This window comes from Phanerochaete carnosa, assembly GCF_000300595.1.
Source record: "Phanerochaete carnosa HHB-10118-sp unplaced genomic scaffold PHACAscaffold_7, whole genome shotgun sequence".
In the NCBI taxonomy this organism is placed as follows: domain Eukaryota; kingdom Fungi; phylum Basidiomycota; class Agaricomycetes; order Polyporales; family Phanerochaetaceae; genus Phanerochaete; species Phanerochaete carnosa.
Window position 1 is genome coordinate 1,665,934 of NW_006767634.1, and position 26,347 is coordinate 1,692,280.

The window sequence follows — 26,347 nt, forward strand, 5'->3', positions numbered from 1 at the left end:
TATGTCAGCTGTTGTCCTCTGCGCAAACAAAGTGTGCGTTTGAGCACGTACCGCATATCATCATCCGAGCCATCTTGTTTCTTTCCTCTCTTTTCCTCCTAGCGCAGTCCCCTGGCGCGGTTTTTGAGGGTGAAACGCTTGGATCGATCTGTGAGCCATGACGTCTCTTTATGCGTTTCTCCGAGCGGAAGGCCTGGCCCGGCGGTCCCGTCGATGCTGCCTTTCATGCATCATGTACCAGACTCCGCGAAATAAAGCATCCGGCGAGGATCGAATAGACTCGTGGCCAGCTAGGTAGGAAGTTGTATCGAGGGTATATGGGAGGTCGGTACGCTCGAATAGCTGACAAGTAGCGAGAGTATACTGGTATCGGGCCCAAAGCTCGAACGTCAAGTGCCTTTCGTCGGGTGAGGGAAGCGTGCAGGCCCGCAAGACGTTGCATATGATCCATATATCGCTGAGAGCGTGCTGGGGCGGTCCGAACAGCCGGAGACCATGTTTCATCGGCTTGAGCTTCGCATCGCGCAGAGCTTTGAGCAGAGTTCAGTCTCTCGGGGGCGTGTGGGGTTCGACATCTCGTCAGTGGGAGAGGTCAAAGGGCAAGCAGGGAAGTAGATCCAGGAACCCTGGTCCAGTGGCGGGTGTAAATAAATAAGCGCGAGATCAGTGCCGCTGCCGACTTTTTCTTTTTCTTTCTTTTCTTTTCCTGATTCCACATATTTATTACTGTGAGGCCCGTAAGACTACTGTTACATGAGGGCCTGTGCTACGGTCGGAAATAAGTAGTGCCCGTACTGGTGAGAATCGCCGTCGTCAGCGTCCAAGACGACGAGCTTACTCTCATCCCAGGCACATGTTCATTTCTTTCAGCATTGGCGTGATCGACGTAGAGCTTGTAAATCACGGCGGCAATTTTGAGTTAGTAAAGATGCGGACCGTTCTCTTTATAGCAGAGCAGGGACGGTCGGCATGTGTGGCACGCCAGGCCCTCTAATACTACCTACGGGACGAGGTTGGCTAAAAGATGACAATGACACAGAAAACACAGAGTGAGTAGCTCCGTATATGAAGTCGATATTAAGGTGACAGTAATCCACCTGTGTAAAGTGTTGACAGAGCGTCTCCGACTCCCAATGCGTGTCGCTAGCCTGGTTCACTACATCACGGAAGAGTTCAAATCCACCGGTCAGAGAGAAGCCGAAAACGATCATATGGCAACTCACAACGCAGCGAGATTTCTCGCATGTAAATAAGATACATACGGCCTATCCTTGAACGATCTGAAGTATCGACGTGTCAAGAACACCGGCATTCTGCGAAGGACGTCTTATGTTAGCTGCAATGTCCGGTGGGACGATCTGGCAAGAGATAAGAAACGAATATCAAACCATGGACTCCGGGGACGCCTGTCCACACACACACACATCAACGAGGACGAGCACACAGGCAAAGTGAAAGCGCTCACACCAGCATGACGCCCATCGGATGTTGCACAGGTGCAACGTTCTCCTCCACGGGTGAGTGCGCATCGAGCGTCGTGTGGCGAAGGGAAGTAGCCAAGTTGCGAGAAATGCGTGCCGACGAAGGCTATGTGCCAGAGTCCGGCAAGGGCGACAGCGGTGACAAGAAGGCGAACTAGGATCGAGGAGGCGTGATTCTCCGCAGCGGCGGGCATGTCCTGCGATGCAACCTCTTGAGCAAGCGCGGTGGCGTTCTTGGTCAGCTCAAGGGCTGCGTTGGCGACATCGCCTGTCATATCTCTGAAGGAAGCGGAGCTCCAAAGGAGACTGACAACAGTCAGCGCAAACGTAACATACGCCCTGCGCGTCGACGTTCCAGCCACTCATTCTTTGTAGAACTGACGGAAGGCACACACCAGATTCGCCAAGCTATTGGAGCTGCAAGCAGCATCGGAGTCGCCGCATAGAGAGAATTTGCGTTGCATTCCGTTGTCCTGCACAGATTGCGAGGCGCTTCTCGACGCTCCCGGATGTCGACCAAATGTCGCGTCATGCTCCATACGAGTATGATGCACACAAGGCAGCAGCAGCAACAGATATAAGACACTGCGTCGGCAACACCGAGGGCGGAGCTCGGACCGTGGTTGTAGAATTTTGCAAGCAACGCATTCGCCCTGTAAGTACGGAGTTGCTGAGTATCAGCGTCAAGAAGCCTCGAGTGGCATCCTGAACTCACAGAATGATCCGTACACAGTCTCTTGCAGACCAATGCCAAGTGTTCAGCAGGGTAGTGGTGAAATCTCTCCAGGCATCTTGGATGTCGGTGCTATCGAGCCGTGCAAGTCGCGCTCTCTCTCTAAGCAAAGCTCGCAACATTGCATACACGTCCATTGCGCCCCTTGTAAGAGAGTATCCTTGCCTACAATAGTATATACATATACATTATGCACGTCTTTCGTTGGGTGACTTCGGAACGCTCTATACTCTGTAAGTGCGGAAAGCAAAAGTTTCTCGTAGACAGCATACATACCGTAGCTGCAGTCCGTATTGATTCATCAAATGAATCCTAACGCCCTGATGTACTATAAAATCTGGCACTAGAGTGACCTGGGAAGACGCGGGTATCAAACTATGGATGATGACGAAGTCTGGTCGTGCACGCATCAAAGAGAGCGGGAAAGTAGACAAAGTGAAAGCACTCACACCACCGTGGTGCTCATCGGATGCTACGGAAGTATGGCGGCACCCTCTTCCGCGAGCGAGCAAGGCACGCTGAGCCCTGTATGGTTGGAGATGGTAGCCAAGCTGTGAGAAATGCACGCAGACGAAGGCTATGTGCCACAGCCCGACGAGAGCGACACCGACGACAGGAAGTCGAGCAAGGGCCGAAGGAGTGTATGTATTCGGAGCAGCGGGCACGCCTTGTGATACGACCTCTTGAGCGAGTGCGGTGGCGTTCTTGCTCAACTCGAGGGTCGCGTCGGCGACATCGACTGCTCCTCGGGAGGACGCGGTACTCCAGAGAAGACTGACGCCGGCCAGCCCAAACATGATATACCCCCTATCTAGTCTCGCGTGATAGAGGGAAAACACTGCCGGATAATGCCCGCTCATCCCATGTGCAATGCAGTCTTCGTCGTGGATCGTTGCATCTGCTCCCGCTTAAATCGCCCACGTGCCCCTCCTTTTGCCTGAATCCCCTATGCGAGCGGTTTGCCCGGTAACGCTGTTTGCTCAACGCATTCCGGAATACTCTCTTTTGAGCCCTTCCCTTTTGTCTGTTGGAAGTTGGAGGAAGTTCCTTGATGTACGTGTGTGAAAATTGACCGGGTAAGTTACCTGCGGTGTGAGCAGAGTGGGTACTGTGGATACTTTCACGGTCTAACGTATTCTTGCGTCGACAAATACCAACACACTATGCGAAGGGTATCTGGTATAGCCACAACGTTTGATACAATGCTCCGGGAGTAAACAGCGAGTATTAAGCCATAGACGCTAGCGAGGCCTAGTCGTGCGCGCTGCAGTGAGAATGGGAAGGTAGGCGTGTTGGAAACACTCACGTCAGCATGGCGCTCATCACATACTGCGTAAACATGGTAACATCGCCTTTTCTGGGTGGACGATGGTGTGCATCGAGCGTCGGATGGCGGGAGGGAGTAGCCGAGCCGCGAGAAATGCGCGCAGACGAAGGCTGTATGCCAGAGTCCGACAAGGACGACGGTGGTGATGAGCAGGCGAGCTAAAATAGAGGGTTGGGCTGTCTCCACAGCGCCGGGCACACCCTGCGACGCGGCCCCTTGAGCGAATGCGGTGGCGTTCTTGCTCAAGCTGAGGGCCGCGTCGGCGGCATCGACTGCCACATCCTCGGAAGACGCGGTGGTGCTCCAGAGAAGGCTAACGGTGGACAGCCCAAACGTGATGTACGCCCTATCCGACGTTACTTTAGCCAGATCACTCCCCCGTCCAATAGGGAGCAGGCACAGACCAGATCCGCCAAGCTATGGGCGCTATAAGCAGCATCGGAATCGTCGCGTACGGAGAATCTGCGTTGCGCTCCGCTGATTCGCACCAGCTACTGGGTGCTTCTCGACGGCTCCGGACGTTAAGTAAGTGTCGCTTCATGACCCATACGAGTACGATGCACACGAAACATCAAAAACAGCAGATATAAGATGCTGTTCCTGCAGCACTAAAGAGGTTATTTGATCCGAGATTTTGAAAACTTGCGAGTAATGCACTTGCCCTGTGGGTACCAAATCGTCAGGCACAAGCATATAGTGATCTCAAACGATGCTTTGACTTACAACATAAGCCATACACAGTCTCTTCCAGACCGATTCCAGGTGTTCAGCAGGGCAGTGGCGAAATCGTCCCATGCATATTGGATGGTGCTATCGAGCCAAGCGAATCGCATTTTCTCTCGAAAGTCCTCGAGATCTTGAGAGAAGCACGGGAACGAAGGGAGCGACAAGAGTAGTGCGTTGTAGTATGCGGAATGGAAGAAGACGCGGATGGTGGCCATGATTCGGCCAGATCTGAAGACTTGACGACGCATGAGGTCGTGAATCATAGTAGCGGTCCATTTATCTACGAGGGAAGCATGAGAAGGAAGGGAGAAAGACTTGTGATGTAGTCCGCCACTCACCAGTCGCGATGGGGACAACGTGCTCGTCGTGTTGGACAGCTTGAGAACGTTCGTCACGGGTATGCGCCCGAGAGGATGACTCGGATTGTGTGGGGAGAGTAGACGAACCAAGCATTGCGTGAAGGGCGATGAGCTCAAGCTGAACGGGTATACCACAGCTTTTATACCTCGCTTCGGACGCGCTGCCACCAGCCTGCGCAGGCGGAACAACAATGTCAGAATACGGGACGCAGCGCGCCAACGAACCGGCTCAGGCAGCTGTGGAAATGACGAGACCCGTCGGGTATCGCAGGGCTCGGCCTCCGGGATGACCCGCTCAGACCGTGTCTGCCTCGGTCTGGGGCAGTCATCATCAAGCGCAGCCTGACCGAGGACTTCCTCCACCGTGCAACAGCTTTGCGAGCACACGCGCGGGCACAGACGCGCACGACCAACCACATATGGGAGGAGGCTTGCGCCAGTACTGCAGGCAGAAGATCTCCCTCCTGCAGCGCCACGTCTGCTTTTGGCTGAGAGGCAGGGCGAAAGCTGAAGGCGGTGCACGTCTCGAGCTCATTCGCGAATCCCCGCGCAGCCGCTTGGTACGGTGACATATCTTGTTGTCAATAAGCGTGCGTAATGAGCAGCTGACAGATTATGGAAACGTCGTGTAGCCTTCCCGCAACGGGCCTGCCTGTTCGCTGAGAAATTTTCAGTCACACGCATCGTCAGCTACGTTTACTTAACAAGGAGCTTCAGTCATTTCATCTATGCGCCATAAAGCAACGCAAGTGCTATAACTCCGGATGGTGGTGGTAGGTGGTGGTGGTGGTGGTGGTGGCAGGAGTAGCCCACCGGCGACTGATGCGTCTGGGATGGTCGAACTCGGAGTCCGGTCCGAAACGCCGGTCGAGGACGGCAACGAGCAGCCTGGAGATCCTGGATCAGACGTTCGCAATCCATCGCACAGTACACGCTTAAACGTTATTCAACAGTAAGAAACAGCTAGACACAAAACGAGAGTACAAATACAGCTATTTAGTTTCTGAATCTCTTTGGGGTATACCACGTTCGCGACGTCGTTCCTGTAAACGGAAAAAGATACATGATACACCAAGAAAAATAAGAATAAAAACTAACAGATTAAGAGATAAGGTTAATCGAGCGAACACCTAATCGCTGAGCGCAGCCTTAGCGACCTCCGCCTCGAACACCCGCATCTCGAACGCATCCTTGAACTTCGCGAAATGCTTCCCGGGGACCGCGAACACGACGTGATCGAAGACGTCCTTAAACCGGGCGCCTTCCGAGGCCACGCCGCTGCCACATACGAGGAGCTCCGCCCAGATCGCAGCGATAGTCTCGACACTGTTCTCGCTCGACGCGCACCCGAACGCACCGAGGACGAGCGTATGGTCGCCGCGCTCCTCGAAGACGCGCAGAGCACGCGCCATGCGCTCCTGAGCGACAGTCCGAATGCCGTCCTCGAAGAAGTCGCGTTCGCCGGGGAGGATGACGTGTTTTGCTCGGACAGCGGCGGCGTTCACGGGCACCGCGGAGAGAACATTGATAGTGTATGGAGCAATGAATGCACCACAGACGGCACCAAAGGTGGAAGTGCTCTCTGTGGTGTCGTCTGCGTCGGCGCGGAAGACGACAACGTTAGGAGAATAGACCATGGAGTGGTCATGCAGGCCACTGCCGTCCTCTGAGCGATACTTGCGATGCTCTTGATAGAAGGCTTGCGCTGCCGGAGAACTCAGGCTGGCCACGAGTGAGCTGTGTCGTGCAACAACTTCTTCTTGCTCATCGCCGCCATGAAGGTAGCCGCCACCAGGTTTCTTGGGTGAGGCAAAGGAAAGAACGCCGACAGGGGAAGAAGGCGTGCTTGTCGTTGTTGTTGATGAGCATATACGGCGCGCAGCAACGAGGGTTGAGCAGTGCATGAAGTCAACGATGGTGCCAGAAGACGTGGTACGTCTCGAAGACGAAGCCCATTGGGCCAGAGGGCCAGAGTAGTGGGGATAGAATGTAGTGCTCTGTACACTGAGCAAGATCTGTGCAGAGATGTCGTGCGCAACGCGCACCGTAGAAGGCGCGGCCTCCTGAGATGTACTATCAGCGACTAGTCGCTGATCGGAATGAGCAACGGACGAAGAGAGAACGGATGGACGGCGTTCTTCGACGTACTTGCCATCTCCCAAGACGATCTGGCGGGTCTCCTCTGCGATCGTGGTCCATTGCTCGCGCGTCACCTTCCGAGCCGCAATGGCCAGCATCTGCGCCCTCCGCTTCGACTTTGGCTTCATCGTCCGCTGCTGCGCGTCTGGAGCGGGGCCGAGTCGCTTCAGCAGAGATGCTTTCTTCGCACGTTGCCGTTTGGAGTCTTGCGAGGCTACTTGCTTTGTTCGTATTGTTGGCGTGGTCGTTCGACGCTGTCGGGCACGGCGAGCGGGGATCTGTTTCGATTGTCGAGCCATGGTAGTATTAGTGTCTGCCTGTGGTTGAGATTGTCGGGTTGGGTTTGTTGGGACGTGGAAGAGAGGAGCAAAGAGACTGGGCCAGACCGCAAGCGCAGTCCTTCGGTGGAGCTGCCCCACACGGCAAGCCACGGCACCGAACCAAGCTTACATCAGCGCCGGCCGCACCGTCAGAATTGTGGGCTATTCTGAGAACGGTTCGTTTTGAAATCTAAAGTCCGAAGCAAGCTTGTGGCTTGCGACGCGCCATAAAAGGCAATAAGGACGCTCCGGCAGCCAACTCCGAGTAATCAAGCAGGCTCAGCTACCACCTACGACGCCACCAGGCCATTAATACTAACGCGTTAACCCTCCGCGTTAACCCTTGCGCGCACCTGTCTTGCAATGTTTGTCGCCGCCGCTGTCGGGTCGCCTTGCAGTATAAAAGCAACGTCCAGGCCGTCTCTTGACCAGTCCAATCCAATACACGACTGCCTCTGCTCCTCTTCACTATCCGCTCGACGACGAGGGACACGTCGGTGTCCGTCCCTGATACATCTATTCGCGTCAACCCCGGACGCGACTTTTTTCCGGACCCAATATGATCGCTACCACTCCGTGTGGTCGCGGGCACGGTCAATCGGCTTCAGTCTCACAGCAACCAGCTGGCGACAGTACTGACGTTCGTTACATCTCTGCTGCAGACCATCCTTCTTCTCGTTCTTGGCATTGCCTCCATCTTCCGCGTCCCTATGCGGCTCCTACTGCGACCACACCGGCGCCTATCCACATTGCTGCTGACGGCACCAATGGTCCTCGGCTGAAGATCTTCCCCCAGCTTAATATCATGCCTTTCTCTTCCGTCATCCTTTCTTTTCCCTCCGTCGTCATCTACTCTGTCATCGCTGCTTTCGCCTGGTTGATATCCCTCCTTTACCTCTATGTTTTGTTGCTCGGGCTCTCGCACCTCGACAGTTTGCTGATCCCCTTAAGCAAGCTATCCCGGCTTGTCGCTGCCGAGGCCGTCGCCGACCATGACCACCATGCCGACGCCCTCGCTCTTCTGCACGGCACCTGGAAGATGTACTTGACGTCGCTTGGGCGAGATCTAGAAATGGCAAGTGCGCTGTGTGCGGCGGTTCTCGCGTACGTCATCCCCCTCATGCTGCACGCCGTGTACGCCCATGATCGTAATCGATGCTGATCGAAAAATGAAACATATTTAGGCTCACGATCGGCTTGCTCTCGATCACAAGCATCGCGGAAGAAGTCGTCACAAAGACAATCGCTTTCATGTGCCTGTTCGCGTGTGCTGCCGGTATCGCGATCTCGCTCAACATGCGTCGGCACCTGAACAACGTTGCCCAAACCTGTGACGTTGTTAAAGACTGGGTCCGCGTGAGTGACCTGAAGGCAATATAGTCACATCTTCCCTGACATCTTCTGCTGTACAGGCTGCGGAGCTGCACGCTTCGTCTCGCTTCACGGCAGTCCCGATGCTGCTGGCAGCACCCTGGGCCTGGACTGCATGGTATGTTATTGTATGTCTTCGAAAGATTGCTATCTAATGTGCATGACCGCAGGTCAGTCCTATCTTTCGTCATAATCCTCCTAAGCTTCGTGTGGAGGCTCCGCTATCCCAACCTCGGTGCGAATGCTGCGCAAGAGCACTCCTCGCTTCACATGCTGGCCATGCTGCGCAGCGCCCGCCCGTTGAAGGGCAACGATTCTGACCAGTCATCTTCCGGCATCTCGGTCTTCCCCTGGACATCGCGTATCATCGTCGTCTTCGTCTTCATCGTCGCCATCGCCCATTTCGCTCTGACCGCAGTCTACTTCCGCAAGCTTGGCGTCTCCGTCTCCGAACCCGACACTGAGCTCGGGCGTGTTCCTATCCCCCGCAGCAACTCTGCCACCCCTGGTGGCTGCTCCGTCACACTAGACGACACTGTAACCAACGCCGCTGTTCCTGGATCCGCAGAAGCCATGCTAACGTCTGCGCTTGCCGCTCCTGGTCCTGTCGCTCTTCGCGCATAGACCAGGAGCAGTTCAATGCAAGCGTCGACACAACGCAGGCGGTGATACTAGCGGTAAAGTTTGTACCACGCTCTGTCCATCTGATACCTGCTATCGGTTCTAGCTCCCATTGTGCTTTAGCACTGTCGTACCCTCGTCTCGTGCTGTTCGTCCGTGCTCTATTCCTGTTCCGTGCCACCCTCTGATATATACCCTCTGTATCAACGCTAATCGACGCCGTCGCAGGTTTGTCCTGTACATCTGCTTGGTTGTTCCTGCCTCTTGCGACGACACTCAGGCTCGCTAGATCTATCTCTAGTTTACGGGCTGTAGCTGTATCATAAAACTTATACCCTGTCATTTGTTAATAATATTGCCCATAATTGTACTGCGACTCTGCGTGCAATTGTCAGTGTTGTTTGCTCAGCAAACGGATGAAAAAAGTGAAAGCGCCCAAGAATGGGCGCCACAAAGTGTTGCCGGCGCCTTCGACGGGTTCACGTACTTGTTGCGGACGACCAGCCAGTTTCGCGCCGACGTTGCTGAAAATTTGGTGAACCTCGCCTTCGACCTTTTCTCCCAGCACTTATCTGGTTCATCGCGTCCTATCGCCACTGCGAGGCTCCACCACGAAGGCGACTGATCGTCCCGCTGGCGTATACGCACTGGTCGACACAGCACCGTGCCACAGCACCTCCGGACGCCTGGATGCTTCCTTTCTCTTTCGCTATTCTTTCTCTGAATAAGGGTGATCTCCGATCTTCATGCATCCACCCGCGGCAGGCCAATGAATTTTTGCCTTCCGCTCTGGCAAAGTTAGCCCCGCCTCCTGGCCAAAGCACCCTGTAATGCGCCTATCCGTTGACACCCGTGGCTTTCCGATAACGCGATGAGCAAGCCGGCCGAAGACATGCTGTCGCGAGCCGATTATGCTTCCATGCGCGCCGACCCGACAGCCGACCCCGGTGTCGGCGAGCGTGTGTGGGACCCACTCAAGCCATGCTCCTCCCGGCCGTTCTCTCCAGGCATGCTCCTGCCGGGCCTCACGGTTCTTTTCTCTGCCTCCTTCTCTGTGGCCCCCATGTCGTGCCCACTCGCTGTTGATATATTGCACAATGGCGCTGCAAGCCCTGGCCACCTGGTGTATAGCCATGCCACCCTACGAGCCCAGCCAAGCCTTCTGTCCCACTGAGTGACGACGATCCTTACGAAGTGCCGTAGCTGATCGGTGCCACTGACAATCGTGGCTTCATGACCCCCGCGCCGCCGCGTCCTGTGGGCGCCCTGTTGGCTTTTGTCTGTGAAATATCAATGTGTGGCTTATGGCCCGCAGCCTTACATTTCTAATTCTGCATGTACGTGTACAATATATTGTTGCATCCACTGCGCGTGTCTCACAAGGCTTGGAGAACAGCTGCCTGTTTCCTCCGGAGTGGGTACGTATTTGGCGCGTTGCCGCCGTGTTACCAAATACGGCACGGCGGTGCGACCGGTGCACCGACTCTTCCGACGTCCAAGGAGCAGTAGACAGAAATCGCACGGGGCCGTCAATGGGGCTGTGCTGCACTGGTCTGGCAGTTAAGTGAAAGGTTCGTGCAGACGGACGGTGGTCTCGAGGGCGTCTCATGCTGTAGCGCAGACTTCATCTTTCGCGACGACTTTAATCTGGGTGGGAATCTTGCTCCTCCTCCCCTAAGCCCGTCCTGGTGCTATGTCTTTGCATCGCCCGCTGGGCTGCGTGTACGTCGCAGCACGTTAGTTCCGCGTGCTGATGAAACTACCTGTTTCATCAGCATCCCGTTCTACAGGCCCATCGTGTCGTGCCAAGCCGTCTGGCGCAGCGCACCCAGTACGTCTCGTATTACCACTACCCTACTTTGTACATGTCCAGACATCTCATTCCATTTATGTGTGCTATTTCTGCAGCGCCATTCGTTGCTTCTAGTCAACAGTTGACCTATGACGCCTGAAAGACGTACCTCCGTCTTGTTTCATAGCAGTGGGAGTTCCCTGATATTTGCAACTCCACCGCAGATCCCAGTCTACACGTGGTTTGCATGCGCAAGGTAAGCAAGCACTTGAAGTCGAGGTCCTCCTCGAGCTTAAGCCGCGAGGCGCGCAGCACTGAGCCTCCGCCTATATAGGCACCTTCCCGAGGATGCGCACCCCACTATACGGGCTGCAGGGCTACTAGTCTTCTGCGATATTACATCTCTCATTATTGCTCAATAGCACATGTAAGTGGTCCGCAACGGCCCATGCGAACATCATGCTAACGTCGCCGACGCCAGACACAATGACTAAACGCTCGATCCTCGACGCTCTTTATCGACTTATTGTGACACCAACATTCTGCTTCGTTGCTTCTGCCTATCGTTATCTCCTACTCGTTCACATCGATTCTCTACCTTACTTCGATTATCAAGCAAACGTTCTAGGTGAAGGGACTTCGGGCACTCAACGTGATCCCGCCCTCATCCCTCCATGCGTTCATGAACTCTGGACTGCATCCGGCGCAGTGTGCACATGTATCTTGACTCTGTGAGTCGCTATCTGTACTCATGTCCCATGTAGTATCTGACCGCGGCGTCCATGATCATGTAGATTATTCATCTCGCTACCCCTTCACTGCACAAGTGTCGCAACGTCAACAACCCTGGTCGCCATCTGCTTTTGCTGCGTGTTCGCAATGTCCCTTAGAATAATTATGACCTGGCATGTTTCCGCCACCGCCTCAACATGGCCGAATGCTGCCGAACATTGGACCACTTTGACTTCCAGCCGCACCCAATCATACTTCTCGGCCACCCCCATGCTTCTTGCGGCCCCGGTGGCATGGGCAGCATGGTAAGTGCCTTACGACGAGCGTGGCACAGCGGCTGCTCATCAATTATCTCAGGGCTTCCGTATTGACAACGGTGCTGTTCTTCATGGTCACGTACAACGGCTCCGTCGCTCTTGCCGTTGAGCAGTATGTCGAATTCGTGAAAGACATGAAAGCCATCGTGAACGGTTCCTACTCTTCGGGTACTCCAACATTGCCGCCCGCAGGCGTGTGTCGGACATCCCTGCTCACCGCATTCGTCGCTGGTGTAGTGGTGGCGATTGGGATTCTGCACATGTGCCTCATCATGACGCGTTTCTCCCAGCTTGGAGTCCCGTCATCTAATGAGACAATCCAGCATCCCCCATCATGCACCCCAGTCGTTTCGCGCGAAGAGCGAAGCAACCATTTGAATGGTCCCACTGACGCCGCACATACCATCGGCGACAACTCGTTGGCGTTCGTGGAGGAAGGGCGTCTCTCGGGCGATGACCAGGATCGGTGGGAATAAGACCGTTACTATACCGCTGTGAGTGCGCTCCACCCACAGATCTCATTTGCGCCGAGGCTAACTGATCCCTATGTTATCCAGCCATCGTCCCTTGTTCCAGTCTAACTTTCATCAAAATCTTTACGATCTCGAAAGAGGTCGCATCACGCATTCAACTGCGCATCCCCTTCACATTCCTTACATTTGCTGCTCCATGAATGTTTCTTTCTATTTTTCGCTTTGTTCTTTTTAATATCTCGCATCCGCCTCCGCGGCCCTGCCTATTCTTTAAATAAAGAAAAAATATTGCACTAGTTATGCATCCATTATTTCTATTTATTTGTTTGTCCGCTTTTTTGATATCTCAAATTTGCCTTCGTGTTGACTCCTTTCCCTTCCTTCCCTTCCTTCCTTTCCTTCCTTCTTTTTTTGTTATTCAAAAATTGCGCTAGTCTCGCATCCAATGCTCTCTACCCGTGCATTGGATCATATTCCCCGTGTATGTCGAGCCAGTTGTTCCGATTTCAGTTGATCCATAGCACACGTTTTCGGCGAGGCACCTGTAATCATGATCCTACTCATATATTTGTATACTATGATACACAATGCACAACAACACGCGGTCAGTACAGAAACCGGAAGCCTTTCTTCCTTTCCATAGCCTCTTCCACAGTCAGGCCCTCCAACCTCGCCGCCTCTTCGATCCGGTCCCGCTCAGCATCAGTCAAGTCTTCGATTCCGCTCTTGTCGAGCTTCTTGTTCTGCGACACTAACATACAGCGCATTGCTAAACACATATCAATGCCTCTGCTCTCATCCTGATGGGGAACCGAGACACGCACCGACCGCGAGGACGGAACTGAAAGCAAGAGACGCCAGACCGATGATCATCGAGGGGTGATAATTGGGGCCCCACTCGGCCTTCCACACATATGACCCAATGCTGTCCCCATGTCATCAACTGCAGATCTTTAATATGAGCCAGAAACACACGCACAGGGTGCCCAGATTGCCGATCCCGTTGACGATAGCTATTGCGGCCGTACGCTTGGCAGGCGGTCTCGGGACGACGTTAGCAGTCCATACCAACGTCAGAGCGAAGCCTGAAAAGCGAATATAGCCTTTTAGCAGAGTGACGGGAGTGATGAGCAACCAACCTGCATATCCGCCAGTCATCAGGAACATGGCGAAATATCGGCCGCCGACAGACATCGTGGACAAGGCGATAATGTAACCGATCATAACGCTCCACCACGGTCCCGACACGTGAAAGAATCGCTCGCCGCTGCGGTCTGCTCTATGTGTCATCATACTAGTCTGCCGGTATTGCTCAGCGGCACGCACCTGCATGCCATGCGTTTGCGCAGCAGAGAATCGTGGCAAAGATCCACGGCGGTCTGTCGTGCCAGAATCGATTAGCCGCACAATGTTAGATAAAGGATGGTGGCACTGACGCAGCAAGGAGTAGGCTGACGGTCGTCGAAAATCCCAGGGTTGCGGTCAGTCTAGGAAAAAGGAGTGTCGATGTCTTGTCAAATAATCAGATCTCAAACTCAAGGCTCACGTCGGGAAGAAGTTAACGAAACTCGAGCCTAGAAGTAGCGAGCACGTCATAACCGCAAAGACATAAACCTTCGGATCCTGCAATGCCTGTTTTAAACCTGTCAAAGCACTTCAAAAGATCGTGAATTAAGTGGGAGCCACTATAGAAGTCGGGGACATACGTGTCGTGGACGGAATCCTCATCGGCTTCTCCAGTGTCCTCGGCAAGACGAACTTGAGCGAGTCTTCGTTCGGCTTTTGATAACCATCGAGTATTATGTGGCTATTAGTTGGGTTCAGTCTCCGCAAGCCTGCAAAAAAAGACATATCTCACATAATCAGGCAGAGTCCAACTATACACCGTCAGCATGCCACTCCTAAGTCAGCATTATATGAAGAAAATGTGCTCACATTGCGAGCAGGCCGATGAGAACGGTTATGGCACCCTGAGAGGATCTCAGTCTTCGTGCACCCGTATCCGAGGGGCAAGAGATAACAAACCTCAATATAAAACAGCCTGGAGATGGGATAGCTGTTAATAGGTTACAAGACGCCGCGGGCACCAGATACGTACCACCTCCAGGCTCTGATACCCAACTTGCCTTCCATGTTCGCGAGGATGCCGGCAGCAATCAGCTGACATCGTTCCCAAGATTAGACTGCAAAAAATGCCGTACACGTTGCAAACGCTACTCACGCTTCCAAAGGCGTTTGAGATCAGCAGACCACAGTAGAGAAGGGCAGATCGGAGGGCCAGTTCCTGATACAACAGAATGAGCAATAGGTCGACACTTTTAGGTCCAGAATACATGCCTTGCGCGTGTACCAGCGAGAGAGCAGGTAAATTGCTCCTGGGTAGAACGCAGACTCGGGTAGGCCGATGAATATACGGGCGGCTAGAATGCCTGCATAATTCTTCGTCACCTGCGGGATCACTATTCAGTTTTGCTGACTTGATAAGACCGAGCTGCGAAGCGCGCACCCCAGTCAAGGCACTGGTCATGCCCCAGATGCAGACACAGGCGGGAATATAGTATGACGGCCTGCAAAGGACTAAGTTCGGCCCTAGTACCTTGCAGCATCTACATCTACGCACCGTGATATCCGGTTTAAGATCATGTTCGATGGGATTTGCGCAGGGACGTAGGACGCATAGAGAACGGCCAGCACCGTCTCATACTGAATGTCTATCAGCACAGGTTAGTCAGCAGACAGGATTGAGAAGAAGACAGGTTATATACCTGTAATATGTAGGTCGTGCTCTATTCCATACAGACGAGCTGACGAAATGGCTGTCCGCTGCATCATGGTCAGTACGAGTTCAACTGGCTTGTACGTGAACTTACATCGATGTAATTGAGGATAAAGACCAGTACGATAGTGGGTAGGAGCCGAGTATCGAGCTTGCGAAGAAGCGTCTTCTCTGCTCTTTGTCGTATTCCGGGGAGAAGCAGCTCACTGTCATCGTCTATGGCTGTCGCAACCCCACTCTCTTCGAGCATTGACGTAGGACCTTTGACCTTGTGCTTCTCTTCGGACACCTTGTCAGATGTTGAGTGTTGTTGGCTCATGGTTGAAAGCGAAAGCATGGAGCATACTGGAGGCCGCCGCTACCTATATGTATCCGGCCATCCGAGGCCAAGTCGGAGAAAGAGTAATCTACGATGTGCTTCTAAGTCGCATTTAAATTAAATGAAGGCCTACAAGGGGAGCCATCAGTCGTAAAATGATGGTCGAAGCAGATGAGAGTAATGTTGAACGCTGAAGCCGGAGCTTGGCTGGCGTCCCAATGAACTCTCGAGCGCGCTACTAGTTTTTGTCCGGAGTGCGAAAGATTGAAGAACACGAAATCGTCCACGCGTTCGTCCCTGGTCTTCACTTCATTAGAATGGCTTCTGTCCACGTGTCCGGGACGACTTGCGGAGTAGATAATTCATATACTATGATACATAGGCACACAGAGCCACATGGTTAGTACAGATACCGGAAGCCTTTCTTCCTTTCCATGGCTTCATCCAAGGTGAGACCCTCCAGCCTCGCGGCCTCCTTGATCCGCTCTCGTTCGGCGTCTGTCATCTCCTCCGCATCGCTCTTGTCGAGTCTCTTGTTCTCTGCAACAAGTATGTAGCGGACCACTGGCCGCATGTCAGTGCCTTCGCCTCTGTCTAAGACGAGAGCTATCGTCACGCACCGAATGCGAGGACAGAACTCAACACGAAGGACGCTAGCCCGATGATCATCGAGGGATGGTAGTTCGGGCCCCACTCTGCCTTCCAGGCGTACGACCCAATGCTATTTCCAACAGCGTCAGAGGGAAGCCACTTGGCGCAAAATACAGATCGCGCGCACAGATTGCCCAGATTGCCGAACCCGTTGACGATGCCAATGGCCGCAGAGCGCTTGGCAGGCGGTCTCGGAACGGCGTTAGACGTCCATACTAGAGTCAGCGCGAAGCCTAACGAGTACGAAGTGAGCTCTTCGCAGAGAGGAAGCAAAGGAACTTGGTTTACCTGCATATCCGTTGGCCATCAGGAACATGGCGAAGTAGCGACCGCCGATAGACATCGTGGACAGGCCGATGACATACCCCACCATGGAACCCCACCATGGTCCGACAATGTGGAAGAAGCGTTCGCCGCTGCGGTCTGGGAAGTGTCAGTATGATTTCCGCCGTATCTGCCTGGAGTCGTGCCTACCTGCGTGCCATGCGTTTACGCAGCAGAAGATGGTTGCGAAGATCCATGGCGGTCTGTGGTAGTGTCGGTGTCAGTATCAGTTGACTAACAGACACACGTAAGCAGTAGGATACGGACGCAGCAAGAACCAGGCTGATAGTGGTGTTAAATCCCAGAGTTGCGGTCAATCTAGATAAAGTACAGTCAGAGTCTAGTCGCAGACGGTAGATACCAGGATGGCCTACGTTGGGAAAAAGTTCACGAAGCTGAGCCCGAGCAGTTGCGCGCATGTCATGACCGCGAGGATAGACACTTTCGGATCTCGGAGTGCTTGCTTCAAACCCGTGAACGCACTTCGGGTCATATGAGCCTTAGGCACGAACGTGAGAGTACAAACACATACGTATCGTGAGCCGAGTCATCGTCGGCTTCTCCAGCGTCCTCGGCAAGGCGGACTTGAGCAAGCCGTCGCTCGGCCTTCGACAGCCACCGAGTGTTATGCGGCTACTTTAGGGGTCAGTTCTCCGCCAGCCTGCAAAAAGTAAACATCTCTCACGTAGTCGGGTAATGCCCAACTGTGAACCATCAGCATGCGGCTTCGGCAGCTCAGTGAAGCATGTTATACTCACATTGCAAACAAGCCAATGCAGACTGTTATAGAACCCTGTGAGAGATTGTCAATTTCCTCTTCCCTGTGCTAGTGGAAGCAGCGTGCCTCAATGTAGAACAGCCTGAAAGCGAATGGTCGTAAGTAGGGGAATGGTCCCATCCACAGCCGGCACGCACCATCTCCAGGCTCTGATACCCAGCTTGCCGTCCATGTTCGAGAGGATTCCAGCAGCCATCAACTGGGGTCGTGTCTATAATTAACCGACTATTACATGTTATACGCGTTGCAAGGAAACTCACGCTTCCGAAGGCGTTTGAAATCAATAAACCGCCATATAGAATGGCAGACCGGAAGGCCAGTTCCTGACAAGAGGGGTGAGCGATTTACTAGATCCGAGGAGTCCCATGGGAAGAGACGTATACCCTACGAGTGTACCAGCGGGAAAGCAAATAGATTGCACCTGGGTAAAAGGCAGCTTCGGGGAAACCGACAAAGATGCGAGCGGCCAGGATGCCTGCGTAATTTTTCGTCACCTGTGGAGCATTTTAATAACGTTGTTCGAGCCAAGGCTTTGTACGCACCCCGGTCAGTGCACTCGTCATCCCCCAGATGCAGACACAGAAGGGGATATAGTAAGATGGTCTGCAAGATGAGTTCAGAGGGGCGAAATAAGGGTGCGCGAAGAACGATACGGACCGCGATATCCGGTTCAAGATCATGTTCGATGGGATTTGCGCGGGTACATAGGACGCATAGAGTACGGCGAGCACCGTCTCGTATTGGATATCTGTTGATATAAATCAATCATCACCAGGTATAGGGGGCTAGATAGATGTATACCCGTAAGGTGGAGGTCTTGCTCGAGGCCCTTCAAACGTGCCGACGAAACGGCTGTGCGCTGCATAAAAGTTAGAATAAAAACTCCATGGAGAAGGTAGACTTACATCAATGTAATTGAGAAGAAAAATCAAAACGATGGTGGGGAGGAGTCGGAAATCGAGCTTGCGAACGAGTTTCCTCTCAGCATGTTGGCGGGCTTCAGGAAGGAGTAGCTCATCATCGCGATCTGCGACTTTCGCGACGCTCTCCTCTACATGCTCCACCGACGGAGCAACTTTGTCAATGTACTTCTCCTCAGAGGCGGCGTCGGACAGTGGGCGTTGTCGGCTCATGGTTGGAGATGAAAGCACGAAGTCCTCTGGAGGACCGCCTGCTTTATACCGACCCCACGGTCGTTATCTTTATGAGCGATGAGTAGGCTTCTGAGAGACCCTGGACATTTGGGACATGCCTATGCCTGGAGTCGGAACAAAAACGGTACACCCATGACCTCCTGTGCCATACTGAAGTTGTATGAAGCCGCGCCAATGGAGCTGTATCAGCCGTGTGATGATGGTGGGAGTTTGACAGGAAGGTGTCCTCATCTGCCCTTACACTGGCACCGCATGGCAGGCAGCCGCCAGACCTTCAACTAATCTTCCAGGTCCACGTGAGACCATGGCGCACTGAGCCAGGCAGGACGATCCCTGACAAGATGGAAATCACCCATCGCCTGGCTGGCTTCTAAGTTTCCGGATATCCAGCGAGTCTCATACGCCGCATGACCCGGCCATCGAGATTCTGCACATTATTCCGAAAGGCAAATCAGGCCCTTGAGCGAAACTACTTTCGAGTGCGTACCTTTGCAGTCAAAACGATCTGAACATTGGCGCAGGGTCCGCTGATGCTGACTCGGAGCTTGCCGTACCCCACTCCGCTTTACAGCCCGCCCTGCAGGCTTGGTCCTAAACCACACACGCTCTCGCACAGAATTCGATATAAGGAGAAGATTCGCTGAGTCGTGTTGGTAGGCTGACCCACAAAGCTGCTGAAGGAACTGCCAAACGCGATTCTCCCCACACATGACTACCCTCGCCGGACCGTCATGGCCAGTTCTTCAGGATGCATGGGCAACTTTGCAAGAACTTTGTGCGATGACGTACGTCCGCGACAACTTCTTGTCTGTGATTCTTCTTCTGCGTTTGTGTCGTAGATTATCCCGGCTATGCGGTACTTGTAAGAGGCAGGCCTGCAGGCTCCCCGGGATAGGCAACGGGTGTTCTCCACCGTACCGACTGCCGACTGCCAACTATGCCTCATTGAAAGCATTCATCGAGCTACAAGCTATAACGTATATTTATTTTTGCGATATCCTACCGATTATTTGCCACATTACATCTCTGTTCCCCGCTCTCTGCCTGGTATGTGAACGTTAATATGCGGCTCATTTAAAGGAGCAACTCTTTCGGGGACTACTTCCCGCCAACTGTTAAAGCGCTAGGAAGGCTCGCTGCGTACGCACTATCCGCTCAGGTTGCCATTTCTGCAGTACCGTCCTACGAAGTACCTCCTGGTTCTCCGGGATATTACCACGGCAACTCTTCTGCCGCCGTCACCTTCGACGCACATTCTCTATTCCTCGATGACAAAAGGCTGTACGTCTTTAGCGGGGAGGTCCATACTTGGAGGATGCCCAGTGGACCTGCCATATGGCGCGATGTTTTCCAGAAGATGCGAGTGAGTGCGGAAAGCTTGTCATGCCGAGAAACCTAACCCTCAGTCTTTGGCCCGCAGGCCGCAGGCTTCAATGCTATATCGGTATATCATCATTGGGGATTGTCTGAGGGGAAGCAAGGCTCTCTAGACTTCAACTATTATCGATCCCACACTGATTTGTACGAAGTGGCGAAGGAGGTTGGCCTTCTGGTAATCGCGAGACCTGGAGTAAGTTTTGTAGTATGTCCATGAATATATTTCTAACGTAAATTCTAATTCCAGCCATACATCAATGTAAGTATGGCTTGACAACTACTCGACAGTGCTTTTCACTAAAGTTTGGCCGGCAGGCAGAAACCAGTAGGCCGAACTTGCTGTTTCCATAGCTAGCCGTGACACTAATTATCACACAATTCCTAAGCTGGAGGCGGCTTCCCAGGCTGGTTGACCAACAATCCAGCGAAAGCAAGGACGAATGAAACTGGATTCTCCGAGGCATGGACCTCTTACATGGATGCGGCGTCGGAATTCATCAAACCGTACCAGGTCCGCCCCTCATTCGTTTCGTTCCTAACGAATCTCACACAACGGTGCAGTATCCTGATGGACCAGTCATCGCTGTTCAAGCCGAGAATGAGTTTTTCGAATCTTCCTCTGGGGATCCGGGGCGATCTGAGAGCATGGTTCAGATTGAAGACAACCTTCGTGGAAATGGCATTACAAAAGTCCCCATGTCAGTTTCTTCTTCAACCACTTAAATTTTAGCTCACATCCTGATGAAAGCACTCACAACGATGCTTCTCCGTCTGGTCGTTATGCTCACGGTTTGGGCGAAGTTGATCTGTACATGTGGGATAGTTATCCGCAGGGCTTCGACTGCGCGAACCCTACATTATGGCGCGAGATCAACAGCGGAGATCTGGACACTGCTCACAAGGTCAGCTCCTTTCCATAGGGATGTTGAACATTCACCTTACGATGTACCAGGCCATTAATCCCGATATCTTTTGGGCAACTGGCGAGTTTCAGGCAGGCGCTTTTGATCCTTGGGGAGGTGTATGTATTTCTCTATTTTCTGATGGACGCTGAACTGAATGAAATCGTCAGTCCGGCTACGACAAATGTTTCCAGCTAACTAATGAGCAATTTGCAAACGTATGTGCCGTATATTCTTGGTGCCTTTCCTACTCATCATTGTCAACCTTCGCTTAGATGGTTTACAAGGTAAACGTACCCCACTGCTGTAAAATCTGCGCTTGCTAACTATATACAAATTTTAGAACAACTATGGCGCACAAACTACGTATCAGAACTTGTACATGGTTTATGGCGGTACCAATTGGGGAAATCTCGCCGAACCCACCGTTTACACCTCGTATGTCAGCCCATACTCCCGTTGCGTTTCAGCTGCTGACGATACACAGGTACGACTACGGAGCCCCGATCCGTGAAGACCGAACACTGTCGCCTAAGTACTCCGAAATTAAGCTTCAAGCGGCGTTCTTGCACGCTTCACCAGACTTCCTAGTCGCAACGCGATTTGGCAATGGTACCATAGGCTTTGGCACCGCATTTTCAGACAACCCGCGGATCTACACCACTGCCCTCAGTTCACCATCTGGGGCGCACTTCTACATAGTTCGATCAAACAGTGTTACGTGCGTATTTACCTTGGAATGTGTCCTTTGGTGATCTCACTCGCGTCGAGTCCAGGCACACAAACATGACTAAGTTTACGTTGCGAGTAAACACGACGGAAGGTCCCTTGACGATCCCACAATTCGGGCCTCAGGCTACGTTAGACGCTCGGGAAAGCCAGATACTCGTGTCTGAGTACTCATTCAATTCTCATACCTTGAAATACTCAACAGCCGAGGTACGTCTATTGATGATCTCTTTCGGCTCAGCCAAACGTTGAAGTGCACCAGGTGTTTGCTTGGGCTACCATAGATTCGACTGACCACCTGATCCTCTATGCGAACGAAGGACATCAAGTCGAGGCCGTGATATCTGGAGTACCCTCTGACAAGCCTAAAGTCACCGGTTCCTCATCTATTTCAGCACGTACTGGGCCGATCGGCACTTTCATTATCACCGGTTCACCTAAAGGCGTTTCATCCATCTCCCTAGGCAATACCATGGTATTTGTCGCAGACAAGCACACCGCGCTTTCGTTCTGGAACGTCCACCTATCTTCTGCAAACACTACAGTGTACGACCGCGCTCCGGACGTGCCCTCGATTTTTGTGTTTGGACCGTATCTCGTTCGCAACGCCACACTCCTCGATGGGAGAAGCGTTCTCGCACTGCACGGCGACATTAACGCTACCACGACTCTCGATGTCGTTGCGCCTTCGTCTGTCAAGCGCGTCATATGGAACGGGAGGACAGTTCACGTCCAGAAATCGAATATTGGCACCTTGCGAGGCATTCTCAAGTTCACGGCACAGGCTCCAGAACTGCCGGACCTAAGGACCGCGGAGTGGCTCTGCACCGACTCGCTTCCTGAGATCCAGAGTAATTTCAATGACAGCAGCTGGGTTACGGCGAACAAGACCAGTACTGGCAGGCCCTACCAGCCGTTCGCTGGGAAAGTGAGCTATGTTTCTGGGGAGTCTTAGAGGATTGGTTCTAATTTTGCTACGCAGTACATGCTCTACGCTGATGAGTACGGTTTCCATCAAGGTCAACGCCCTTGAGAGCTTCTGCCTGGTCCATCGACTCAACATTTACCCTTGCAGGCAACACCATCACCCGTGGACATTTCACGGGCAGGAGTGCTATCGGTGTTCAGCTCTCTGTGCAAGGGTGAGTCGCAACTTTTTCATGGACGTCCTGATTCTCAGCCCCAGTACTTAAAAGCGGGTATAACTTTGGTTACAGCGCATGGATCAACTCCAAGTTCCTTGGGTCAAACCAGGGGACGAATCAGTACTCGGCGGGCGGTGGCGTCGACCTTACGAACGACACGTGGTTGTTCGACCCCGCTGATCTGAACGATGGGGACAATGTCCTCACGGCCGTTCTAGACCCCACCGGTACGCGGTGGGCCATGGCTCTGCAGAGTGGCTGTGCTGACCCTGAAATCAAGGTTTGGAAGAAGATTACAACGGCGATGATACGTTTAAGGTGTCCGGCATCACTTTACATCCGCGACGCTCAGCTGATGCAGCACTCCTAGACCCCTCGTGGCATCAGAGGGTATAGCCTGCTTGGCAGCGGCGACTTCGACTTCTGGAAGATTCAAGGCAACCTTGGCGGCGAAGACTTCCCTGACAAGGTTAGAGGACCACTGAACGAGGGTGGACTATTCGTCGAGCGAGAGGGTAAGCACTACCCTCCGTGCTCCCTTGACTGACTCTGACCCTCCGCCCAAGGCGCGCATCTGCCGGGCTTCCCAGCAACAAATTGGAAGCAATCCCGCTCCTGCACACCTTACATCGGCATTTCAGGTGCTGGAATCCAGGCATACCGCACGACCTTTAGTCTGGACTTGCCCTATGAAATCGATACGCCTATCGCCTTAAAGATAACGCGCACGCCGACGAGCAGCTATCGCAGCATTATCCATATCAATGGCTGGCAATTCGGCCGGTTTAACTCCAAGGACGGACCACAGGAATTGTTCGTAGTACGTGTGCATTTATGGCCCCCGTGGATATTATCATTGATGCCATACCTCAGCTTCCAGAGGGCATCTTGAAGCATAATGGAAAGAATGAGCTGCTGGTCACTTTGTGGTCACTAGGTACGCGGAGAACTGTCGCTCTCAAAACGATGCTACTCATTTCCGTCTCGCAACAGATGCTGAAGGAGCCAAAATGGCAGACCTTGAGCTTATTTCGACTGCAGTGGTGAGCACGAGTAAGGAGAGCACTATCGGGTTGGTTCAGTCGCCGAGTTATCGGGACCTACGCTAGTGTGGCCTCATGTACGCCCGCGCCTCTGTAGGAGCAGCATATTGAACGTCCGTTGATGCACAAAATTGTCGCCCACCGGAAATGAGCACTGCATGGACGCTGAGATAAACCGCCCCTGAGGCAGGGGCAACGCAGACACACTGATCCAAGCAGGGAGGCGCGATATATATGATGGACAGGAAGCGGCTGGGGGGCTATGCTACAAAACACTACCCCTGGACCCCATGTCAAGCCAGGAGACAACCTACACTTTCAACGTCCTCGATCGGCCGGGTCCGACCATGTCAGCGTCCGCACGCCGCGATCTCGTGGAAGAGCTCCGTGCGCTGGCCGCAACCTGCCTCAATCCCCTGCTAGAGTACCAATGTCTCTCCACCGCGCCTACCGCGCTCGATGACAAGCTCATCGTCATGATGCGCGGCAAACAGACGGCATGCCTCCTTGCCTTTGTCTCTGCCGTCTACCTGCAAGTGTCACTCCGAGAAGGTGCCCCCACGAGCACCATCCTGCACACTGGCTTGACCTGCATCGCCCCCGCGCTGCGCCGCTAGGGCCTCCTTGCACCGCTCTTCTACCACATTTTTGCGCATCTGCATGCCTGCCCCGACTATGCACGGGGCATGTGGGTGACGGGGCTCTCGGCAGTGCCGAGCACGCTCGGAGAGCTTGGGCAGTACGCCGCGGACGTGTATCCGAGCCCGTGGAAGGCGGCGCCGTCGGAGATCCACGTCCGCATCGCGAAGATCGTCGACAAGCGGTACCGTGCCGCGATGCTGATCTCGCCCGACGCGCACTTCGACGAGGGCACGTTTGTTTTCCAAGGGTCGAACCCGCAGGGGTCGTGCTTCAGGAAAGATATGGATGACCACCAGTACCATCATAGAGATGCCACCGTGAATAACTTCTATCGACAACTGTTGGGGGATGACAGGGGCAGTGAGGTCCTGGCGATCGGGTTTTTGGATTGGGAGACTGTGTTCGGCATGTACCAGAAAACTAGGAAGATGCAACGCAAAATATTTGGTTCAGAGGTACGTGGCCCTTGCTTTGCAGATGCAACGGCCGCTCACCAGCTAGTAGGCGAAGCTGTAAATTACAAGCTTCAATGCGAGGTTGTCGTCTTTGAATCTTCGATGTATCATGTATGACGTAGCATTGAATTTCCTATATATATATATATATTCGCCGCTACGTGCAGCCATCATCAGCTTGCGAACCTGCAACACCGCTACCCAGACGAACAGTCAACTGTTCTATTACTCTGAACTTACTGCGCCATGGCAGGCAAACTTCCACTTGCACAACTGTCATCCTTGCGTATAACTAAACACCAAATCCCCAAGCACGGTGGTATCCCGAACACCTCTATTCACAACAAACCACTCACAATTTACCATGGTGTATTCCCCTCTCCGGACTTAACTGCCTCGCACATCGAATCGCACTTGAAGGCTGTCGAGGTTTGCATCCCACAGTGGCGGTACACCATGTTCGACACGACACACTTCCACTCGACCACGCATGAGCTGCTCGTGATTGCATCTGGACATGGAAGGCTGCTTTTCGGAGGCGAAGACAATACAGGGAAGGTCGAAGAGGAGGTTACGAAGGGCGACGCGATACTGGTGCCAGCGGGAGTTGGGCATCGGCGACTAGAGGTGTCGCCTGACTTCGAGATGGTCGGGTCGTACCCTGCTGGAAGCGCACATTGGGACATGTGCTACGGACGCAGAGGCGAGACTGGGGTAGAGGAAAGAATCCGCAAGCTGGGATGGTTTGAGAAGGATCCTATATACGACGGGGAAGGACCTGCTCTGTCAGATTAAAGGCCTGGTCTCACAACAGAATGTAAAGCGATCCACCTAGATTCGTGAAACGCACTATTTGTACCTGAAAATTGAAGTCAACATGATACAAAAAGAGATGCTGCGTACTACCCGCACACATTGGTACTTGCATCACGTCAATAGTTTCATGGTACCCGCATAGAAGGGGGTGAAAACCACATTTATTGTTCCGGAGCCAGGTATGTACGAAAGGAAGTCAGGCGAGGAGAAGGCATGTAGGGGACCACCGACCCATCTTCTCTCCATGGGTTACCCCGGCGAAGAGACGACAATTGGGTGCTAAGACATCCCGTTGGTCTTGACACGACCTGACACTCGAACGACCGCGTGATCACGCTGGAGAGACCAGACGAGCAGTCATGAGCAACATGGGGAAAATTATGGTCGTGTCGCCGCACGAAGAAAAGCAGATGCGGCGCTAAGCGCTATGAGGGAGATAGTTTAGGGCAGGTCTCAACCTATCCCGTCCATCCTACGAACTTCGCTCACTGCAAAGTGCTCCTGAAATAAATACACAGTTTCTTATATCAGCTGTCGTGCCCCTAGAGTGCGACATTGTCCCAGAGCACACGAACAGGACCTCCCCATCGAACTTGAGACCAAAATCAATGTCATCAAATTCAGTGCCTGGCAAGCTCTGCCAAACCGAGCCAGCAACAGAGAGCTTCCGCTCTTGAGACTCGCCATATGGACCTTCATCAGATACGTTGTCAGCTGGCTTGTGGTGCACTGGTAGGGACGGATAGCGGGGACGAAAGGCCTGAAGGCCTGAATGCTAATCTGCCGCCATCAGGTACACCACTCGCAACGATAAAGGCTGCCTCGAGAAAGCGTATGCCCAACGC

At 53.3% G+C, this 26,347-nt stretch overlaps 11 protein-coding genes across 11 annotated transcripts; 5 read left to right on the forward strand and 6 right to left on the reverse strand.

The window, feature by feature from the left end:
- Positions 1–1,188: 1,188 nt before the first annotated feature.
- On the reverse strand, positions 1,189–1,840 carry PHACADRAFT_259817 (uncharacterized protein; the record flags this gene model as incomplete). The annotated part of the gene is made up of 1 exon (XM_007398066.1): positions 1,189–1,840. A coding segment is annotated over exon 1 (374 nt), but the record flags the coding sequence as incomplete, so codon positions are not given.
- Positions 1,841–1,849: 9 nt separating this feature from the next.
- PHACADRAFT_259818 (uncharacterized protein) lies at positions 1,850–4,223 on the reverse strand. Its single transcript, XM_007398067.1, has one exon. It carries the CDS (start codon positions 3,009–3,011, stop codon positions 2,439–2,441), a length of 573 nt encoding a protein of 190 aa, XP_007398129.1. The 5' UTR covers positions 3,012–4,223; the 3' UTR covers positions 1,850–2,438.
- A 30-nt stretch (positions 4,224–4,253) lies between these two features.
- PHACADRAFT_259821 (uncharacterized protein) lies at positions 4,254–4,571 on the reverse strand. The gene has a single exon (XM_007398068.1). It carries the CDS (start codon positions 4,528–4,530, stop codon positions 4,261–4,263), a length of 270 nt encoding a protein of 89 aa, XP_007398130.1. The 5' UTR covers positions 4,531–4,571; the 3' UTR covers positions 4,254–4,260.
- Positions 4,572–4,574: 3 nt separating this feature from the next.
- On the reverse strand, positions 4,575–7,142 carry PHACADRAFT_259822 (uncharacterized protein). Its single transcript, XM_007398069.1, has one exon. It carries the CDS (start codon positions 7,062–7,064, stop codon positions 5,757–5,759), a length of 1,308 nt encoding a protein of 435 aa, XP_007398131.1. The 5' UTR covers positions 7,065–7,142; the 3' UTR covers positions 4,575–5,756.
- Positions 7,143–7,432: 290 nt separating this feature from the next.
- On the forward strand, positions 7,433–8,465 carry PHACADRAFT_259825 (uncharacterized protein). The gene has a single exon (XM_007398070.1). The coding sequence runs from the start codon at positions 7,645–7,647 to the stop codon at positions 8,245–8,247; it is 603 nt and encodes a 200-aa protein (XP_007398132.1). The 5' UTR covers positions 7,433–7,644; the 3' UTR covers positions 8,248–8,465.
- Positions 8,466–10,330: 1,865 nt separating this feature from the next.
- Positions 10,331–12,940, forward strand: PHACADRAFT_259827 (uncharacterized protein). Its single transcript, XM_007398071.1, has 8 exons — positions 10,331–10,414; positions 10,474–10,908; positions 10,986–11,125; positions 11,204–11,296; positions 11,351–11,600; positions 11,664–11,906; positions 11,959–12,412; positions 12,476–12,940. Exons 5-7 carry the CDS (start codon positions 11,356–11,358, stop codon positions 12,392–12,394), a joined length of 924 nt encoding a protein of 307 aa, XP_007398133.1. The 5' UTR covers positions 10,331–10,414; positions 10,474–10,908; positions 10,986–11,125; positions 11,204–11,296; positions 11,351–11,355; the 3' UTR covers positions 12,395–12,412; positions 12,476–12,940.
- PHACADRAFT_211138 (uncharacterized protein) lies at positions 12,941–15,613 on the reverse strand. The gene is made up of 17 exons (XM_007398072.1): positions 15,262–15,613; positions 15,157–15,214; positions 15,012–15,102; positions 14,898–14,958; positions 14,708–14,839; positions 14,613–14,675; positions 14,490–14,551; positions 14,417–14,432; positions 14,327–14,361; positions 14,250–14,268; positions 14,098–14,198; positions 13,938–14,045; positions 13,828–13,878; positions 13,718–13,770; positions 13,371–13,665; positions 13,216–13,316; positions 12,941–13,160 (listed from the first exon to the last, which is right to left on the reverse strand). The coding sequence occupies exons 1-17, from the start codon at positions 15,502–15,504 to the stop codon at positions 12,997–12,999; spliced, it is 1,653 nt and encodes a 550-aa protein (XP_007398134.1). The 5' UTR covers positions 15,505–15,613; the 3' UTR covers positions 12,941–12,996.
- Positions 15,614–15,886: 273 nt separating this feature from the next.
- On the reverse strand, positions 15,887–18,372 carry PHACADRAFT_163762 (uncharacterized protein; the record flags this gene model as incomplete). Its single annotated transcript, XM_007398073.1, has 13 exons — positions 15,887–16,050; positions 16,107–16,207; positions 16,265–16,370; positions 16,426–16,560; positions 16,612–16,664; positions 16,836–16,943; positions 16,994–17,094; positions 17,147–17,165; positions 17,220–17,254; positions 17,500–17,562; positions 17,893–17,987; positions 18,041–18,098; positions 18,145–18,372. 13 exons carry the CDS (start codon positions 18,370–18,372, stop codon positions 15,887–15,889), a joined length of 1,266 nt encoding a protein of 421 aa, XP_007398135.1.
- A 625-nt stretch (positions 18,373–18,997) lies between these two features.
- On the forward strand, positions 18,998–23,724 carry PHACADRAFT_175869 (glycoside hydrolase family 35 protein). The gene is made up of 23 exons (XM_007398074.1): positions 18,998–19,450; positions 19,515–19,756; positions 19,814–19,963; positions 20,018–20,029; positions 20,086–20,095; positions 20,157–20,281; positions 20,332–20,468; positions 20,519–20,672; positions 20,723–20,791; positions 20,843–20,890; positions 20,948–20,959; positions 21,016–21,110; positions 21,160–21,393; positions 21,449–21,611; positions 21,664–22,329; positions 22,384–22,420; positions 22,477–22,543; positions 22,598–22,773; positions 22,827–22,864; positions 22,917–23,061; positions 23,113–23,366; positions 23,420–23,483; positions 23,540–23,724. The coding sequence occupies exons 1-23, from the start codon at positions 19,102–19,104 to the stop codon at positions 23,653–23,655; spliced, it is 3,363 nt and encodes a 1,120-aa protein (XP_007398136.1). The 5' UTR covers positions 18,998–19,101; the 3' UTR covers positions 23,656–23,724.
- Positions 23,725–23,813: 89 nt separating this feature from the next.
- PHACADRAFT_259834 (uncharacterized protein) lies at positions 23,814–24,637 on the forward strand. The gene has a single exon (XM_007398075.1). It carries the CDS (start codon positions 23,937–23,939, stop codon positions 24,204–24,206), a length of 270 nt encoding a protein of 89 aa, XP_007398137.1. The 5' UTR covers positions 23,814–23,936; the 3' UTR covers positions 24,207–24,637.
- An 8-nt stretch (positions 24,638–24,645) lies between these two features.
- PHACADRAFT_259835 (uncharacterized protein) lies at positions 24,646–25,969 on the forward strand. Its single transcript, XM_007398076.1, has one exon. The coding sequence runs from the start codon at positions 24,933–24,935 to the stop codon at positions 25,479–25,481; it is 549 nt and encodes a 182-aa protein (XP_007398138.1). The 5' UTR covers positions 24,646–24,932; the 3' UTR covers positions 25,482–25,969.
- The last annotated feature ends 378 nt before the right edge of the window (positions 25,970–26,347 follow it).